Below are 18,949 nucleotides of genomic sequence, written 5' to 3'. Positions count from 1 at the left end.
GCTCATTTAATGGTTTGTCTTAGTTGGCAAGTCTTTAACACCACAGGTCAGTGAAATGCTCAGGAAATAGAGATTTTTGTGCTGCTTCAGGGTTATGAGACGTAGCGTTAAACCCCAATGAGAGATCTGATTGTGTCAGCACTCTTTGGAGGAATGAATGAGTTGCTGGAAGAAAGTAATTCTACCCTATCTAGCTCAAGCCGTGATCATACCAAAAATCTTGCTTCAAACTTTGGGGAAAATCAAAACGTCAGTCTGCATTAGGAACACTTGGGGTGATTCTCTGCAGCCCCTTCTAAGGCTTTTTTTAACTAGCCAATTAAAGGTTTTCTGAACCAGTTACAGCATTTACACATTATTCATGATCCTTTACTCATGACTTTGGGGTCAGTAACTTGCAGAGAAACAAACTTACTGCTTTATTTGAACAAGTATGACTGATGGACTGAGAGGCTCAGGAAATTTTCTTTGCAGCTCTCTCCAGCTGCAGACTAAGCGCACTATTGTGCCGATTCTGTACGGGATCCTGCGCCTGCATGTGATTTTATGCCTGAAAATGTACATTGCTTTTCAGTCAAGCATTACACAAATTACTTAATGAACAACCTGTTACCTTTTTTCCCAGGCAGCAAACCATGCAGAAATCCAGCCTGGTACCTAGTGGGGCAGCTGCCCCCACCACGCGTTTCTGCAGCGTTCCCTTTGGGCTTGCAGTGAATTGTTCCAGCTCAACGTGCTTCTGGGAAACTCTTCCAAGAACAGCCAACAATTGCCTCTGTCAAGTTTTATCAGTACACAACAGGCAACTCTGGAAACAGGCAAGGCTTCTTAAGCCACCTCAAGAGCAAAGCGAATAACAAGGGCTTTCCAGCAAAACAGATACTTTTGGGATGTGGAAAACATGGACAAATCTCCTGCTCTTTTTGAGGACTAATTCTGCTTTTAGCAGGGAACTTACTCTGGTTCATGTTTGCTGAGCACCCAGACCTAAGCACTTGTGGCCTCCTTTTACTTCAGAACAGTTTTTAAACTTCAGAGCAAACAGCATGAATGAAATTACAGCTTGCAAAAGAAGAGCTACTGACTTTTTCACTGAGTTTGATTTCTTTTTCTTTCTGAAGCAGGGCTGCCCACTGCAGTTAACCAGGCTCTGTTTATAGAGAGCTGAGGCCAGTGCCTTCATTTCACTGAGGACGTGAGTTTGAGTCACCAAGGCCAAAGCTACAAGTCAAGGTCTGGGAGGTAAAAGGCCAACGGATTAGTCATTCGCCATCCAGCCCAGCCCCACATCTGACATTTTGCACAGTGAGAACGAGTCTAGAGGAGATTTCTCCCCAGCTATTGTTGAGGAATTCAATTCACACTAAAAAGAACCACACAGTAGTTGAGCAGTGAAAGCAGCAGAGGCAGCCTGTCATACCAGAGCTCTCCCAAATAACCCCTTATGCCAACTCATCAAAATAGATTAGTTGTTTTCTTAAAATTATGTGTGTTTGTATGTGTGCCTGTGTGTGTGTGTGTGTATAAATTATTAAACAAAAGCTCCTCTCAAAATAAAACCACTGGGAACCTCCATGTAATAAAATGAGTCACACCAGGATGCGATGACTAAGTGGGAGAATAGGGAATTCCACTCCCTGTGCCAGCTTTTTAAATGATCAATTTTCTGTCAACAGGTGATGGGAGCTCGTCTCCCTGCCATTTGTTTATTCCCAGAATTATTGCTTTTTAATTTTCTCTTCAAACAATTAAGATTCACAGCTGAATAACAAGGACCAGGCACACTGCCACTGGGCGCCCCCGTAGCAAACAGCGAGCCAGGGAATCCAGGCCAGTAGGGGCTGCCTGTGTTAATAAGGATTTACCAGCTGTAAAATTCCAAAATCTTGTGTCATACGGGGAAACCTTCCAAAACACTGGATTCCACCCTGTCTCGCTGAGCCTCTGACAGCTATGGCAACTCCATTTCTGCAGCCACACACTCCTTTGCATTTTTGTCTGTGTGATCCTTAGATTTTTTCCTGTTTTGCAGTGTTTTTCTGAGATCCCCAGCTTCATGTCTAACAGCTGTCCTGAGGGATTACAAGCACACCTGCCCCAGCAGCACATTTGGCCACACAGTAAACCTGTGCACAGAAAGATTTGCTGGGCTTTCAGCAGCTACGACCGCAAGAAACAGCAGCACATGTCCTATTTACCCCGAAACTCTCCAATCTGATAAACAAAAAAGGGCAAACTCAAATCTGCCTGATTAACACTTGTTACTCTGCAGTAACACTCATAAATGATGGTATCTGCTGGATGCCTTTCTCTTTTGCTCAGAAAGAACAAACAGAACAGAAACTCAAAGAAAACAATCCTCCCCCAACCCTCCCTAGTTCTCTTTTTGCAGCAACAGCTACCAAGCAAGTCCTGTGCTCCGCTGTGCAGCCACGTCAATACAGTGCACTGCAAGGCATAATAATGAGAGGAGATTAATCTGTAAGGTGATCACTTTCAGCTAACATCAAAATCAGATGGGTCTCCTGACACAGAGACAACAATGTAAACCCCTGGGTCATCCCATCCAGCGCTCCGCAGGTTTGCAGCTGGATATGTGAATGCAGCTTTTGATGCTAAAGTCTAGCCACAAATTGAGCAGAGCAGAAAAAGTGCTAGCAGTGCTTGCATGCTTTCTACACTATCAGGAAAAAGAGCAAGATAACAAATTTGTTTCATATACTCTTTGCAGAACTTCACATACTGTGAACAAATGGAATCATTTCAAATTCCAGTATCACTCTTAGTTTTGCCAACTCCACAGATATCCCCAGAGATTTGTACTTTCTCCCTTAGCCTTTTCCATAACAAAATAAAGAGTCATTTGTTGGTTTGTTTTCACCAGATGCTGAAATTTTGCCTCAGGTTAAGATACCTTACAAACCTACACTGTGATGGACAGTGAGCAGTGTGTGTGACTGAGTTGTGACCCAGGTTCTGCTCCTCTCAGTTCTCTTCTGCTTAAACCTATTTCAGTTCACTGCTTTAGAAATCCAGAGAGAGAGCGGAGCTTTCAGCTTGCATGAGAGCCTTAAGGTTGTCTGCTGAACTGAGATACAAAACATCTCTGTTCAATGCATATGGGGAAAAAATTGAAAGTTTCAAAATGTTTTGTGTTTCTCTTTCATCTTTGATTTGCTGAATAAGTTGCATCAATAATTTTGCATCATTCAGTTCAAAGAGAAAACTGTTGAAAGTCGTTTGCTACTTTTGGAATTCTCCAGGACATTTTTTGATCATTACCAAAACCGTCAGACAGATGACTGCCATCCAGTCCCTTGTCTGGGGTAAGGGGAGGCATTTCAGGCTGTCACAACAGAAAAGGGGAATGTTGCTCTAGACGATCTTAGAATTTCCTTTCACATCTCCCACAGAAGATGCCAGTCTTCAGCCCCAGCTCCTCACTGTTACCAATACACAAGCCAACTTCTGCTCACACTTAGTGTCATAATGCCCTCCCACCACAGCTTCCTACAGCAAACTGCACTGTCCAGCAGACTGTCTCACGTTTCAAGTTGTCTGAGTGACTGTGAGCAGATAAACATCAACTCACATAATCACAAAAAGTATCGGCTGCAAAAAGCATTTCCTGCATAGGAGAGCACTTGCAATGGTGTCAGCCAGTGCGTGCCTTGGGATTCACAGATGTGAGGCAACACTGACTCTGAACTCAGCCTCCATAGGGGCTGCAGCTCAAACAACACATCGCCCCTTGTTCAGGCTGCCCTATTCCTCCCTTTGGGGCCTGGCAGCATACAGCTGAGAGGTCACTATGCCAAAACCACTTCTTGAAGTCTCCCCATCAGCAAAGGATTTGCCCCATCTCACTGGACTCTTTGGCAGCTTTTCATAAACAAGTCCTCTGCTCTCTTGCTACAGCTGCAGACCAGAAGGGTGGAATTGTACCAAGCTATACATTCTTAGCTTATTTTTATTCAATTGTCCATTCGAACCAAAGATGTATGTAACAAATAATCACTCTTCCTATCAAGAAGTTGTGAATATAAAACCTTTCTAGGGAGCTGTGATTTCCTTTTAACTTTTGCAGGGAGTGGTGCAGGAAGATTGATAGCATCATTGGGCCCAATGTATTGTGCTTTATAAACAAGAACTTTTCTAGCAAGTAGAAATCTAAGAATCTGCTCCCTTGTGGTACAACAGCAATACTGAAAACTGAGTTTGAAAGCAAAATCCCTACAGATCCTGCCTGGTTGCTTTTAAACTCGAAAGCAGTCTGTTTCAAAGAAATGAAATTATTTTTTCAGAATTAAAACAAAGTACATGTCTACAGTAAGAGATGTACAGAAGTGCTGGAAAGAGGTACGGATAGAGGTACACAGTGCAAGTGGGACGGATACCATTAGAACAGCTAAAGTTGTTGTTCTAGTGATAGTCAAGTCATTGCAAGGGATGTAAATGTAAGATGCTGAGATAAAGCAGGAACCTGTCTGCTTCCCAATACACAACCCATTGCAGTTAGTACAGCTGGATGTGCAATGAGAGCCTGACTCCCACGGCCACCTCCCATGGACAGCAACACACAAACGTGCATGTGAGAAGCACAAAGTGCCCGGCCTTAGGACAGGCACACGCTGGAGGCCAGATGCTCACCTGAAGCTGCACATGAAGGCGTGTGCTACTTTCGTGCATGGGCATGGTGGTGACGCAATGAACTGTGAACCGTGTTCTAAATGCTTTAGTAAAGCTGTCAGATGTGCCAGAGGGGTAAAGGATGGAGCTAGAGGAGGTACAGGATAAAAAAGAGAGAGGAAAGAAGAAAGACTGACAGGACTTTCCACTCCTGCTGTTCTGAGTGCTAGCACAGGCTCTGTGGTTCGTAGCTGGGGAACAGAGCTCAGCGCCTCCCTTCACACACAGCATTACAGGCACTGCACAGAAGAAAGATTCAACTCACTGCTGTCACTAATTCCCAGGGCAGACTGGTGTGCACACTGAGCACAGCAGTCCTGTTCCTGCCCTGCAGTGAGCTCTCCTGAAAGCAGCAGATGCTCAAGATGTTCAAGTATGCTCAGATTCACCTGCTCCAGATAACAGCATCCTAAGAAACCACTGCCATAAAAATATTACTGAGACAGACACGAGGGAAAAACAAAACTAAACAACAACAACAAAAACCCTAGAACTCTATTGCTCGAATCTGGAGGCTGTTAAGATTTATTTTTGTTGAATGGACTCTGAATGTCCACGCTTCAGAGACCTGACAGCTGCATCAGTTCAGAGGGCGCAGAGAGCACCACCTCCTCTCCCTGCACTGTGTTGCTGGACTGGAAGATTTACGGTGGATCTCCTCCAAAGATGAACGCTTTCTGTTTGGGTTGTTCCTCCACCACCCACATTGTCCTAGCGATGATTCATGATGTCCGTGCGGCCACCATTAGAGTTTGGCACGGGAAAGCCAGTCCATTTGCACTTTTCTTCTGGAGAAACACGGAACTTCTCTATCACTCATAGCAGAGCAGCAGTAACCAGTATACAAATGGGAGTAAACAATGCAACCAACAGCATCTGACTTGCAAATTATGACATGATAATTAAAACAAATACAAGGGGGGATTCCCAAACTGCTACGTGTTGTTGTTTTTTTTAACTGCACTGTAAGATGTGGGCCATACCCAAACACTAACACCCCTGACCTTTAGCACACTCAAAGCCCTTGATAGCCACAGGGTTACTTTCCCAGCTCTCTCTTCCAGATCAAAATCAAAAAAATACACACTTCACAAATTTCTATCTGGGTAATCCCATCCCATAACTTCCCCTGACTTATTTTTATTCTCATAGATAGGCTCAGTTAGGTTTGTCTGAGCTCAGATCTTGAACCCAGCTCTGCTTCTGCATGTGCTGCACTGACTTCTTCTAATGCATGAACTTCCCTGCCCGACAGCAGCCAGAGATTACAATCGTTCATCAGAAAGACACAACCTTAAAATGAACTTACAACTACAATGCTTGCATGTCGGTAAACCTTAGCATTAAGAACATTAATCGTATTTAGGCATCAGCAGTTCAATCGCAAGCACTTCATCCCCTCCATCACACACAAAGCACTGAGCTCCAGCCTCTTCAGTTTGTTTCCTGCTGCCATTTCCTGTGGCAAGCCTAGAATGAGTCTTTCACAGACTTCCTGGTGGTGAGTTAATTGCACTAGTTTGTAGTTAGGATGCAAAAAGGCGGCTAATTTCATAATGAAATCCCAATGTAATTTTGGGAGTATTCTTTATTTTCCAGGTATTTCTAGGGGGAAAATGGCATCTATTGTGCTCTGTAACAGAGATGTAAAAACTATTCATTATTGTTCTCAGAAGCATTCTGTATTTTGGTCGCAGGTACAAACAGTTCCACATTTCTCTGTGTCACAATAATGAGTGAACAATTGCCCACAAAATCCAGAGGAAATTGAAGAAAGCATTAAGTATCCATCTGAAATGCAAAACCTATCTGAGCTGTGAGCCCCAAGAGCAGGCTACTCAGCCCTGTAAGACTTCAACACCAGCACCTGGCACAATACAGACACCTCCACACCCCAGGCCCCAGGTAGACCCAGGTGGTGGAACATCTATGAAACCCTGAACAGGACAGCACCTCACTGCACAGAAGTGCTTGCACAAAACCTTTTGGGAAAAGAAAAAGGAATCTTGCTACTCTAATCTTAAATCCAGGCAAACCAAAGACATCAGCAGGGTACAGCATACCATGCCAAAACCCAATAGATACTTGTCCACACTGCTGTTCTCACCCTTGCAGTTACTGGTAGAGCTAAAACTAGTAGCAAAGGTGGGAAATCAAATAGCGCTTGCTGGCACAGAGAAGACTTGTGGCTGTTAAAATGAAACTCCGAGAAAACTGTGTTTCCCCCGAGAGCTGCTGCATGTTCCTGCCTTCACAAAGGTACCATTCTTTCAGAGGCTCCCCGGGGCAGCATCATGAGCTGGGAGAGGACGCGACAGGCAGGTCATGCGAGCAGCGAGCAATCCACCCACCTTCATGTTTATTGTGGTTTAGTTTGCTGCTGAGCAGCTTATCAGAGCTCTGTGCACAGTGCTGTGCAGACAGAAGCTGCAGCAAGCAAGCTCTCTGGGGTGAGTGCAGTATCCACCTCCTTCTTCCACCCAGTAACGTTTCTAATTGAGACACTCAGTTGCAGAACCGGCCTTTTATGCTGTGTCCATGCAGCCTAACACAATGACAACTAGGCATGGCGCAGTAATAGTAATTTGAATAGTCTACAGTTCATAAAGGGAGAAGCTGAAAGTCACAGGTGAGTAAGTTCCCAACTTTCAGCCTGGCTGGGACACTCATTAATCTGTACAAGCCCTGCAGAAAGGCTTTATTCTCCATCTACTGTGTTCGGCTGAAGTCACATCAGCCCCTGCACAATTTGCACATCCAGCTCATTTTCTAAACCTTCCTCATCTTAATGTATATCTATTAAAGAAAGAAACCTTCACACTAAAAGCACTTCGGGGTGTATCTGAAAGAGTTACTGCTGAATTATAAAGCAGTGAACAGATACACAAAAAACTACCAAGCTTGTAGCAGAGCACAGAGTCCCCCGGACACACTACAAACCAGCAAACTGTGTACACACTTCTCATCCAGACAAAAGGTTTGAAATTAGGCTTCCCAGCCTCCAAACATCCCCTCTGCCAATCATTCCTCCAAAATCCAGCAGCCTGAGGTTGGCTGCAGAGGTAGCGGGGGAGCAGAGCAGGATATGGAACACCAGCATGCAAATCTCTGCTCCAGACTGAGCGCTGCTGCTGGGATCAGTCATGGCTCTCCGCTACCAGGAGGTAAAAAAAGAATTAAAAAAAAAGGAGCAGTTTCCCCAGTAGTGAAGAAAAGCTTTAGATTTAGTGCGGAAAATGTTGTTGTTCTTTTTACTTTCTAACATCTATTCCAGACAGAGCCTTCCCTACTCTCATACGGAAATAGGGGCTGGGCACTTCAGCTGTTTCCTCGAAATGGCATTAAGAGCTACCTCCTTCTTAGTGTATCATCTCCTTGAGTTACTGCACAGCATTCTTGGGACAGGTACCATCGCGGGCTGCCAAGCATGTTCCCATGCACCTTCATGATTCGCTGACATCGACGGAACAGTGGCAGCATGGAGGGAAGGAATTAATTCATGGGCTCAAAAGGAAACCAAGAGCGCCAAGAAAACTGCACTGACTGCACAGGCTCATCAGAGCCTTCACAGTTCAGAGGCCTTCTGACTTCCTTACTGAGAAACAGCATGCCTTGCAGGTGCTATGAGAAGAAATTGGGTCCCCTAAAATGCCTTTTTCCCCTCAGTTTTACCTGTGGATGCCCATATATATCAGTGCTAGGCTTGATTCTTATTTTTTGCCAAAAGCATTTCCCAATAAATCACACACATGCAACTTGCCTGGGAAATGAAATTTCTCAAACCCCTTCTTGTAAGTCACTTGAAAAAGTGCTTATGCCTTCTCTGCCATAGTTCACTGACAGGCAATGTAGGAACAGTGTGTTTTCTTAACAGCAGAGACTGCAAAGTTGACATGAAACAAACTGCTGCTTTTTAGTACTGCTAATTCCTTTGTCAGTCTGAAACCAACAAGAGTAAAGGATGGCAGAGTCTGGCCTTTCATACTGCTAAGTGCTTTTCTGTTCCCTGCCCATTGTTAACTCCTTACAGAGCACATTATTCAAAATACAAAGATCAAGCCTAAGGAAGGGTAAATTGTTTCAAGTCCAGACCATCTACAAACGAACAAATGTCACTTTGTAAAACAGCCTTAGAAAATCCAATAAAATGCAAACACTGCTTAGTGAGGTGAGATGAAATGCCTGCCAATGCATGATAGAAAAGAAACAACTCCCACTCCCAGAAAACAGGTAACTAACTACAGCTGAATGCTGGGTTTCTGCTGCCCACCTGAACTATTAGACCACACTGAGAATGCTTTCTGGGGCAAGGTATTCTTTGAGTCAGAAATGAAGTGATGCTCATTATGGCACACCATTAGGAAAACATAATAGCATGAACTTGGCAAAAGCAGTAGAGGTGATGCTAGGCAATTAAATAACTCCCAGTAACCACTCATTATTGTTATTATTTATGTTCATCCAACACCAGCCAGGGCTTGGGAGCATCTTGTACTGGCTCTGTGTAAGTCAAGCAAATAAAGAGCCAAGCCCTTCGTGGCTGCCCAAGAGCTAGCAATATTACATGAAACCTCTGGCAAAACATGATCTAAAACTTGTAGGTCTGCTGAAAACAAAATAATAATAGTATTTAAGTTCTCTCTTTGAATTGAATTTGATTTGTTTTGTTCCAGCCTGAACAAAACAGGCTTTTGAGGGTTCTTGTCCCAAGGATGAACTTGGGCCCTGCTGCACAAACCTGTGTGCAGAATGCAGCACCAGCCCGCTCAGCAGGGCAGGAGCACGGGTGTGCACAGGCTGAGATGGCTGCAGAACTTAACCCAGTGTCTCAGCACTGTTTCCCTTTACAATGGGGAAATAAACGCTTTTGTTTATGCTTAAAAGGATTCTGAGAAGTGATGCAGAAACTATTAATGTGGAAACAATCAACGTAAAAATATCTGAAAAAATATAGAAGATGAAGTGATGCACTCTTGTATCTCACTATGTGTATAAAAATATTTTGCTTTGATACTAAAATGCACACCATGCACATTTTTCCCCCATAGACATCTAAGGGCAGAAAACCCAACCTCTGACTGCAGCTCACTGCAATAAGAAATGCTCATTTCAATTATTATTTCTACAGTACTGCTCACTAAAGCACATAATGGTCATTTCATTTCTTTGATAATTGGTCCTTTTTCCACTGATCCCCAGTGTCTGCATTCTTGTGAGCCTTCCCCACGACGTGGCTTTGATTTACTTTCCAACAGTGCCTGCAAGGCCAACGATGCAGATGTTTGCTCCCAGGACTAATTTCACTCACATGGTTAACTCAAGTCAAGAGATTTGGTTTTACTTAGCGCAACCTGAAGGGGATCACTCACTAGAGAAGGGCTGAGTACTCCTGAGCACAAACCATAGGACAATACCACAAGACACAACAGTACTGCAGATTTGCCTTATCTCATTAGGGAAGTGAGGAAAAAACTGCCTTACCTGAAGTTTTCTCTGTGAACACAACCTTAGACTCTGCTGTGAAATTCTGTCCTGTCAGGATCATCTGTTGCCCTCCATAGACGAGGCAGCTGTCAATATCTTGTCTTTCAACCATCGGAAGTTCATGAGCAGACCTTTGGGCTGTGGACAAAACACAGACATGAATGAAATCAACTCTGTTTTACCAGCACTTTCCAAATCTGCCCAGAACTATCCACAGATTGATCTTGTCATCGTTACCATCTGCATGACTGCCAAAGCAGCTTCTCCAGGGTGCTAAATTTAGGTTTGAGAGGGAAAAATAAACTTACTCAAGGCATTTTATTTGGAAACATTCAGGAGCTGGCGGCAGCGTTCAGCTGTGCTGGCCTTACTCCTTGTCCTTGAAAAAGGACAGCTTGGATGAATGAGCTGGAACTTGCCCATGTCTGTTTCCAAATAAATGGCCAAATTTTCAAGTGCAGGCACTACAGCTCTGGAGCCCAAAAATTCCACCTGCAGAGAGGATTCCACTGAATAACACCAAATTCCTTCAGAAAAAAAATAAAAATAAACCTTTTCTACAAATGCCCATTGCCTCCCACAGACCAGGCCCAATGTCAGAGCTGGTTCCGCACTGTCTCCATGGGCACACACAGAGCCCACACACGGCCGGGGGTCAACCATGAAGCCGGGGGCACAGCAGCTCCGGCTTTTTTGTGCTACTCTCTATTCCCACTCAGAAAACCTAGAAAGCTCCACCTCTCCACCTGAGTTCCCCTCCTCCTGTTAAAATGGCCACATGCAGGGTCAGGAAAGCTTCCGAGGGTCCTGCTCACCTTCCTGGTGAGCTCACCTTAATACTCTGCTCACATGTAGCAGGAGCCGAAGAAAGTGAAGATGTGAGAATCATTCCCTGCAATGCAGACAGCTGGAAATCATCACGAGCTTCACTGTGAGCAGACCAGGTGGGCAGCAGTTTGGGGCTGGTGAACTGTGAGTTCGTGACCTGCACTCAAACTCCTCCAGATTCATCCACCCCAACTGGAAAGGCCTCCAGAGGATGCCGCTCATCTATTTAGCAGCTGCCTTGGCTGGATTTTAACTTTCTGTAACAAAAGTTCTGTTCCCAAGAGGCCCTGAGCACTTGTGTCTTGCCTTCACTGAACACCAGTTGCTGCTGGGACAAAATAAGGGCATGTTATCTATCCTACATGTTCGGTGCTGGGCTTCTACTCTTACATGGGCAGAGCTGTGGTGCAGGCACCCTGTTCATCCTCTTACTGCTCTGCAAACCTGCAAGAGCCGAAAACCTGACAGCTCTTGGCTGCAGAAAGAGCTGCCCAAATTCTCCCACTGCATCTAAACAGAGTTGGCATATTTGGAGGGAAAACACAAGCATTAAACCATGTCAACAGCCATAGGTGGGAGGGCAAGTTTTCTAATAAAGACAAGCTCAGCGGAAGCCCTTCTGCAATCCAACAACTTTTGTGCTTGTCAGCAATACAAATAAGTCAATACCCGTAAGTTTCTTACGCCGTTCAAAAGGCATTTTAAAAAATCTATTTAAAACAACCTTATGACTCATTGTTCCCTTCAAATATATTACAACAGCTGGGCTAAGATGCTGCCAATTAAGAATATATATTCAGATTACTTTCACAGAAGCTGCTAATTTCTTTCACATGGCTGCATGATTAATTCCAAGCCCTAAATCTTCACACTTTTGATGAGTTCATAATTGGATTTATCACAAAGGTTTGGAACCTCAAAGACTTACGAATTAATAGCAGTAACCAAGATCGTGTCTACAACACTCAAGAGAAAATGTATTTACACTGTGCCCTGAACACTGTTTATTCCTATTCAATCCATACTGTTCACTTCCTGAGCATTCCAAATCTTCAAAATTGCAGATTAATCTACATCTCCTACTGACTGCAGTGAGTCAACAGAGAGCTCTGTAACCTGTCATCCCACCGACCAGTGGTTTGCAAGGCTTTTTCGGGCTGAAGGACAAATTTTAGCCTGGAAATTACCATCTGAGTCATCTTAATTACATCTGGATCCAGGCAAGTTGGAAATGGCTGCTGAAGACCAAGACTCGGTCCAACTTCCATCCAGCACAATGTTTGTGTACACTGTGACGACCTACCAGGGAGCTGGGGAGGGCAGCAGGTACACTGAGGAACCCTCAGCCAAGCAGGGCAGCTGAGCAACACGGCCTGCAAGTCTGCAGCGTGCAGAGGAGTTCTGGGATTTCCTCATGCAGCCCCACACTGGCCAGCAGCAGGTTGGGGCAAAGCTCTGTGCAGGCACAGCTACAGCAGGCAGAGGCTATGGGCATCTCCAGAAGAGCTTTTAACCAGACCCAGAATTAGTAACTTATAGGTGCCCAAAACCCACACCTACTTTAAACGTGCAGCAGAATCACGTCATTTAGAAATCTCCCAGTTGAGTTTCACAGTGTAGATATCATGCCAAAGGGAAAGGTGGAAGAATTCATCTACCTACTGAACACCAGGCTTCCTCTTGTGTGTTTTGCCAGCACTGTTCTCCTCCCACTGGGTGGTTTGCAAACCATTTTCTAAAAAAGCAGTTTTCATTTTCCAAGATTTTACTTTTCACCCAGGCCTGCAAGAACATCTCACCCCATTCCCCGTTTTCACTAGAAGGGAGGCTCAAGGTTCAGCATGGAACTGCCTCAACAGGATTACTTTATTTTCCTCTGCAAGAAATATTAATTGCCAATAAATCCCCTTCCTCTATGGCTCATGATGGGTGGACTGTATGCAATAATTTCACACTATTCCCTCTCTTCCCCCAGGGGTTGACACTTCATAAAGTGACCTACAGCTACTGGAGTTTATGAGCTTTGAATAAACAAAACACTGTTGATTTAACCAGTTGGGGTGTTTACTTTCAATAGCAACAGTTACTGACATAAGGCAGCAAAGCAAATGCTATAGAAATACTCTCACTTGGCCTGGAGCAGTGTGCCAACCTATTAATAGGGGGCATTATTTTTCTATTTTATTTGACTGTCTGCAAATCAAGATGTCATGGATGCATGGTGCCAAGAAACACAATGCAAACAGTGACACAAAAGAGAAAGGCAGCAGCTGTCCCAGCCACTGCATCACCCCTGGGCAGCCTCAGCTGGGAGGAATGCAGCCCCTGTGCCTCCTGCCCAGCCCACAGTGCCTGGGGGTCCACATGCTGCTGTCCTGCCACACAACCTGTCCCTGTAGTCCCCCTTCCTGCGTCAGCTGGTGGAAGAAGAGTAAAGACTACCTCAGCCTCTAGGCTGGTGGGCTGCATGCTGTACATGGAATGTACGAGCTGACCATAAGCAGAGCACCAAGGCAGGGTTCTTCTTGCTTCCTCACCTCCCACAGCACCTGCAATTGGTCCTTCTTTGGCAGAGAGGCTTTTAGGTTTTTAGGAAGGGGATATTTTGAGACAATGACTACCTGGAAACATCTATTGTGGCTCCAAATTCCCCCTGGGATAGTGTTACTCATACGTGCCCCTTAGGAAATCTCAGCTTTGCCTGAGAGCCCCTCTATCCCTTTATCAGTGTGGCTCCTCCATGTATCCCCTGCACCAGCAGCTCAAGTGCTGCCCGAGCATCATGCTTCCTTCCACCGGTTTGGAGGGTTTCCAGGTGCTGCCTTGTCTTGCCCAAATGCTGACTCGTTTTATGAGAAGTCTTAACTGAAGCTAAATGTATCTTAACAGCCTCCAGAGAGGAACTGTCTAGGCAATCTCTCTTCTTCATGAGCAATGAGAGTGAGGGCTGGATCAGGAAACGTAGGCAGAATGAAAACACCAATGTGATCTGCCTCTGGGGAGTAACAGGCTTGTGAACTCCACACAGAGCACAACTGCTTGCAGGGCAGACACTCCATAGCCTTTCCATCATTGTAGTTACTCAATGCCTTATTCCACAGAGTGGCTGAAGGCTTCCATGCAAATTTCTGTCTAGTACAGGCCAAAGAATAACTGCTCTGTGCTATCTTGCTGACACTTGCCTCAACTCTGGATCCAGAGCTTAAACTGCCCTGATGTCCTTATACCTGATCCTATTGTTGAGCACAGTTCAGAAGGGATCTTATCCTGGATGATCAAAAGCAGGACTGAGGACCACCCATGACTCACTGAGGACAAAGCTGGCATTACCTCTAATTACCTGTAACTGTCACCACAAGCCACATAAACTAAAATCGAGATACTGAAAGGACTCCAGACCTGCACCTCCAGCACAGCAGATGCCCCAGGCCAAATGTCCAGGTCTCTCTTTGGGACCTCCTGCTCCCACCTCACCCCAGCCTGCAGGAAGCCCTCACTCCATGACTCACCAACCCCAACACGACTTTTCAGACCCCCAAAGGCTCTTGGCTCAAGCCACCAGTTCCTGCTGGGTTGGAGAAGGGAGAGCTGCCTGTCTGATGCTAAAAAAAACCCTCCTAAACCCTAGAAGCAACACCAGCGCCTTAGCAGCAGTGTAATTTGTTGTGGGATTAATTCTTCCAGCTCAGCGCAAATCTTAATGAGCCAAAGTAAATATCTCTTTCCTCTTGTCACACTGTGTTTACTTATTGCAAACTGCCTGCCTGTAGGAGGATTGATAGGAGCAGCACTCCTGTGCCCTCTGCTTATCCAATGCACTAATGTCCTAAGAGACTTTGATCCCATTCATCACACACCAGAGCACCCTGAGCTCTCTGGGTGGGCAAAGAGGTGAAGGCTGGGAGCTGCACTGTGGGAGCTGATTTGCCTCCTGGTAAGAGCATGGAGTGGCAGAAGGCTTAAGTGAGAACCACATAAATAAAGCAGATTTCCAACCACTGTGTTGCAAAGCCTTGAAATGTGTCAGATTCCAACTTGTTACCAGCAAGACTTAATTGCAGTTTGATCAGAGCCACCCAAGAAAAAGGTGCCAAGAATAGAGGACTTTTCCTCCTTCTCTGCACATAATTTATTTCATGATGCCCATATGAAGGAGTACAAGCACCGATGGCAGCAGTGTCAGATAAGTACGATACTTTCTATGAACTGCAGCCAGCTCAACAAACCAGCATGTGATTAATGACAGGAAAACCATGGCCTCGGTTCACTTCTCTGTCGATCATCTCTGCGGGTATGCACAGCATTTCCCTTTAATCCCTTGTGGAGGAGATCTGCTAAGCTTAAATTATGCTCAGAAATTATGCACAGAAATGCATAGTATGCTGGGTTGGTTACTTTCAGCAGCAGCAGTACTGCAAAGGCATAAAGTAAACTGGAGTTCAGCCCTGCAGCAAGGCCTGCAGCCTGCAGAAAGGGTGGGCATTCTCCTTCTAAATCAGATTTTCCAGATTAAAATCTTCTGGTTGCATACTGCAGTTAGCAAAACATGTCAGAACAGTAAAATTTTGTGCTTTAGGAGAGACAAATTTCACGTTAGGAAAAGCAGCAGTTTTTTGTGTGAGCTGCACTACATACAACTGCATGGCCATCTTGAAGTGAATGGAGGGAATTCCCTGAATTCAACTGGAACCCATGCTGCTCTCTTAATTATCACAGTTCTGGTTAAAATTGCCGACAAGTATCTCTCAGGTGCAAAGAGACCAATTGCTTCTATGTTTTTATCTCAATAAAGCAGGGCTCCTTCTTGCCTGCCATTGTGTTCCAGCCAGCACAACTCACAGCCGAGGAAAAGTGCTCCCTGCTTTGCCAGGACAGCATTCTTTTAAATGACTCGCTCTTTCCTCCGGAGTTATTAATGTGTCAAATATCATAGGCTCAGATTGTCTAATATGGGAAAATCTACTAGAAGGAGAGAAAAATAAAGGAAACTTCCAGGGAAATTGATTGAAGGGAAATAAAATATTTGACCCGATTCAGTGGAACAAAATACTGTCAATAATAGAAACTATTCTAAATTCCTTAGATGGACACACTGTTCTTTAGTAATAAGTTTTGTTTGTTTTGTTTTTACCACCGTGGAACATCTATTATAAGAACAAGGTTTTAGAATTTTTCTCTCTCTCGTGCCAAGTGTCATCATTTGCATTTTAAGGGATTCATGAGCACAGCTCAGTTTCATCAAACACAGATTATATGAAACAAGAACTGTGAGACGCTTTGGGCAGCTCTGACCATGACCCACTAGAATTAAATCTGTGACAGTGTGAATCGGACTTCTACCCTTACATTCACATCTCAGACATTTGCATTAAGCAGTTTTCCAGCAGCAGGAAGGAAACCAGGCAGTCTCTCACAGGTGCTTTTGTAGGTGCTCTGAAATGCCTTCAGTGCTGCTCCTTCTCCACCCCACGGATATCTCAGCCAAGGAGGAGAGCTACAACTCCACTGATCAACCACTCACCAAGAAACAAGCTTCAGCACAACAAAGGAAACAAATGGAACTGATATTATAGATATTGTTGGACTGGTTTGAAAATAACAACCAGGTCTGCAAACACCAAAATTCTCCAGGGGCAACTCACTGTGTGCCTTGTTGTTGTTATGGCTGCACACGAAGGGCCAAGTTAACTGCAGGACTCCTCATGGCTGAGATTTCACTCCCTTGTGTGACAACAGCTGCGTTTGCAGCTCTGTGATAGCTGCTCTGATCTCAGACGTGCTGTGGTGATGATGACAATACTGTATTTTGGCAGCAAAGGACTGTAACTGAGAAGCGCTTTGTTCCAATTATATTCTCAATACTTCAAGAGATTAGGACTCATGCTTAGGCTCAAACTTAAGGTCAGCGTGGAGCAACGATCAGAAGAGATTTTTCTCACCCTTCCAGTGCCATACCTCCAAGACAGCAGCTTTACTAATAGCCTGTTACAATTATCAGAGGGCTTTCAGATGCCTTTGCCTCCTCAGAGGCTTCAGAACAAATCAACAGGCAAAAGGATAAGACCTCTGCGAGCTGCTCAATGTGCAGGCATGTCTGGATCCGAGGTTCATTTCGAGGCATAACTGATCATTTAACAATATAGCACCTCCGTGTTCCTCCCACACAGCTGCCTGGGGAGGAACTTGCTCCGGATGGTTCTTTGAACCTGTGAAATCCCCTCCTAAAACCTGTCAAGTGCTGAATGTGACACAGATGAGGCAGAACCAAATCGCCCCCTAGAAAAGCAGATACTTCACAGTTCTTGCTTCATTGCAGCTAATGATCTGCTGACACTGGTGGGAGTTTTTGGCCAGGATTGGCTTCTGCTGAGGAGAGCACTCAGATGTTCTGTTGGTAGCAACAGCTCTCTCCAGAGAACCCCACTGCTGGGGAAACAGCAGTTATCTATCCTAAAGCTGCTACTTACTGAGGCTTTCCCGGTGAGACATCATTAACAGCTACCAGAAAGAAATAAACTTCCAGGAGAGGCCGTGGGGAGAAGGGCTCCCATGTGGCCATATGAAAAAAAACAAAAAGCAAACAGTGGTGAAAAAGAGAATCCCAGCAGCATGGAAAGGAGGAAACTGGGATGCGAGGAGGAGCCAGTGGGCTCCTACTCCTACTATACCACAGCTTGTCAGGTTATCTGTTCTTATCTGAGCAATGCGACATGAGCAGGCTGTGAGAAACTTCAGCTGCCATCTCTGGTGTGATTTAGCCCACGATAGTAGTGCTGGCTGAAACAACTCATGGTTTTAACCATCTTCCCAGAACTAGGCTGCCATCAGGAAGCGCTACTTAAATGCAAAAAGCCTGTAAATATGTAACACACACTCTAAATGGAAGAAGCTTATTTCTCCAGATCACTTCATACTCTATTTCCACGAGTTCAGGAAAACACATTTCTCATACATACTGTCTTGTCTGCCTAACTAACATTTCTTACATTCCATTTAATTATAATAGATCTATTATTTAATTATAAAAAGCCTATAAATAGGTCACTTGACTAATATCTTCACTCTTGGCTTTTTTATGCCTCTAAGACTCATCTAAGTAAGCGCATCTCAGAATGAATGCCTCGACATCGTAAACAAGCTGGTGCAAATAGTCATTGCACAGGCAAATTAGGTGTGCACATATAGTTCAGAAAATGTGATCTTACTCTGTAAACCATGACTAGATTTCTGCTTGAATGCTCATCAATGATGGACATAAATATAGTGCGTATTTGCAGAAGGGTCTTAGAACTGCCCAGCTCACTCTTAGTGAAAGTGGTGTTTGTTTTTCTGGTAGGAGAACTGGAATAACTGGGGTGTGACTGGTGAGCTCACACATAGCCCAGGGACCATCCATCTGGACCTGTGCTGTTTGTCTGCACAGCTGACAAATGTGTTATACCCACAGTTTCTCCACCTGAGCACATCCCCATAACAGGCAAAAATAGGCTATTTTCACTTGGAAAAGAAACCAAGGAAGAAACCAGGTGATCCTTCACTGCAATTCCTTTCCTGCCCACAGAATGAGCAGTTTACTGAGTGTTTCCTCTAGCAAATGGGCCTTTGTTTCCGCAGGGACACACCTGGGGCCACTATCATTTCAGGCACTTGGTCACATAGAGAATCCTGTTTCCCCTGGAGACACCTGGTAGTGACTTTCACTGCTCTCCACTCCCTTCACAGCGCCCAGAAACTTCTCTTTAATGGTAAAACACTCTGATAGTTGGTATTCTCTCATACAAATTGCCAGGAGAATGTACGTATCCATCATTGTCTCCTTAGCCTTGCTTTTTAAAATTCATTTCCACTGGTTTGTTTTTATCAGTGATTCACTAGTTACAGTTTGCCATGATTTTCCACCCAAAGTTGTCTCCTCTCCTGTTATAAGCAGCTGTTATTTAAGTAAGTC

General features: G+C 44.7%; 1 protein-coding gene across 1 annotated transcript in view; it reads right to left on the bottom strand.

Moving 5' to 3' along the window:
• Window positions 1–18,949, bottom strand: part of NFATC2 (nuclear factor of activated T cells 2) — a 74,069-nt gene that overhangs the window by 32,272 nt on the left and 22,848 nt on the right. The window contains exon 6 of the mRNA XM_032448571.1: window positions 10,171–10,311. Within this exon, the coding sequence (XP_032304462.1) occupies window positions 10,171–10,311 (141 nt within the window). The remainder of the gene's footprint in view (window positions 1–10,170; window positions 10,312–18,949) is intronic.

This window comes from Coturnix japonica, chromosome 20, assembly GCF_001577835.2.
Source record: "Coturnix japonica isolate 7356 chromosome 20, Coturnix japonica 2.1, whole genome shotgun sequence".
Taxonomy (NCBI): Eukaryota; Metazoa; Chordata; class Aves; order Galliformes; family Phasianidae; genus Coturnix; species Coturnix japonica.
This window is presented reverse-complemented; position numbering and strand designations above follow the sequence as displayed.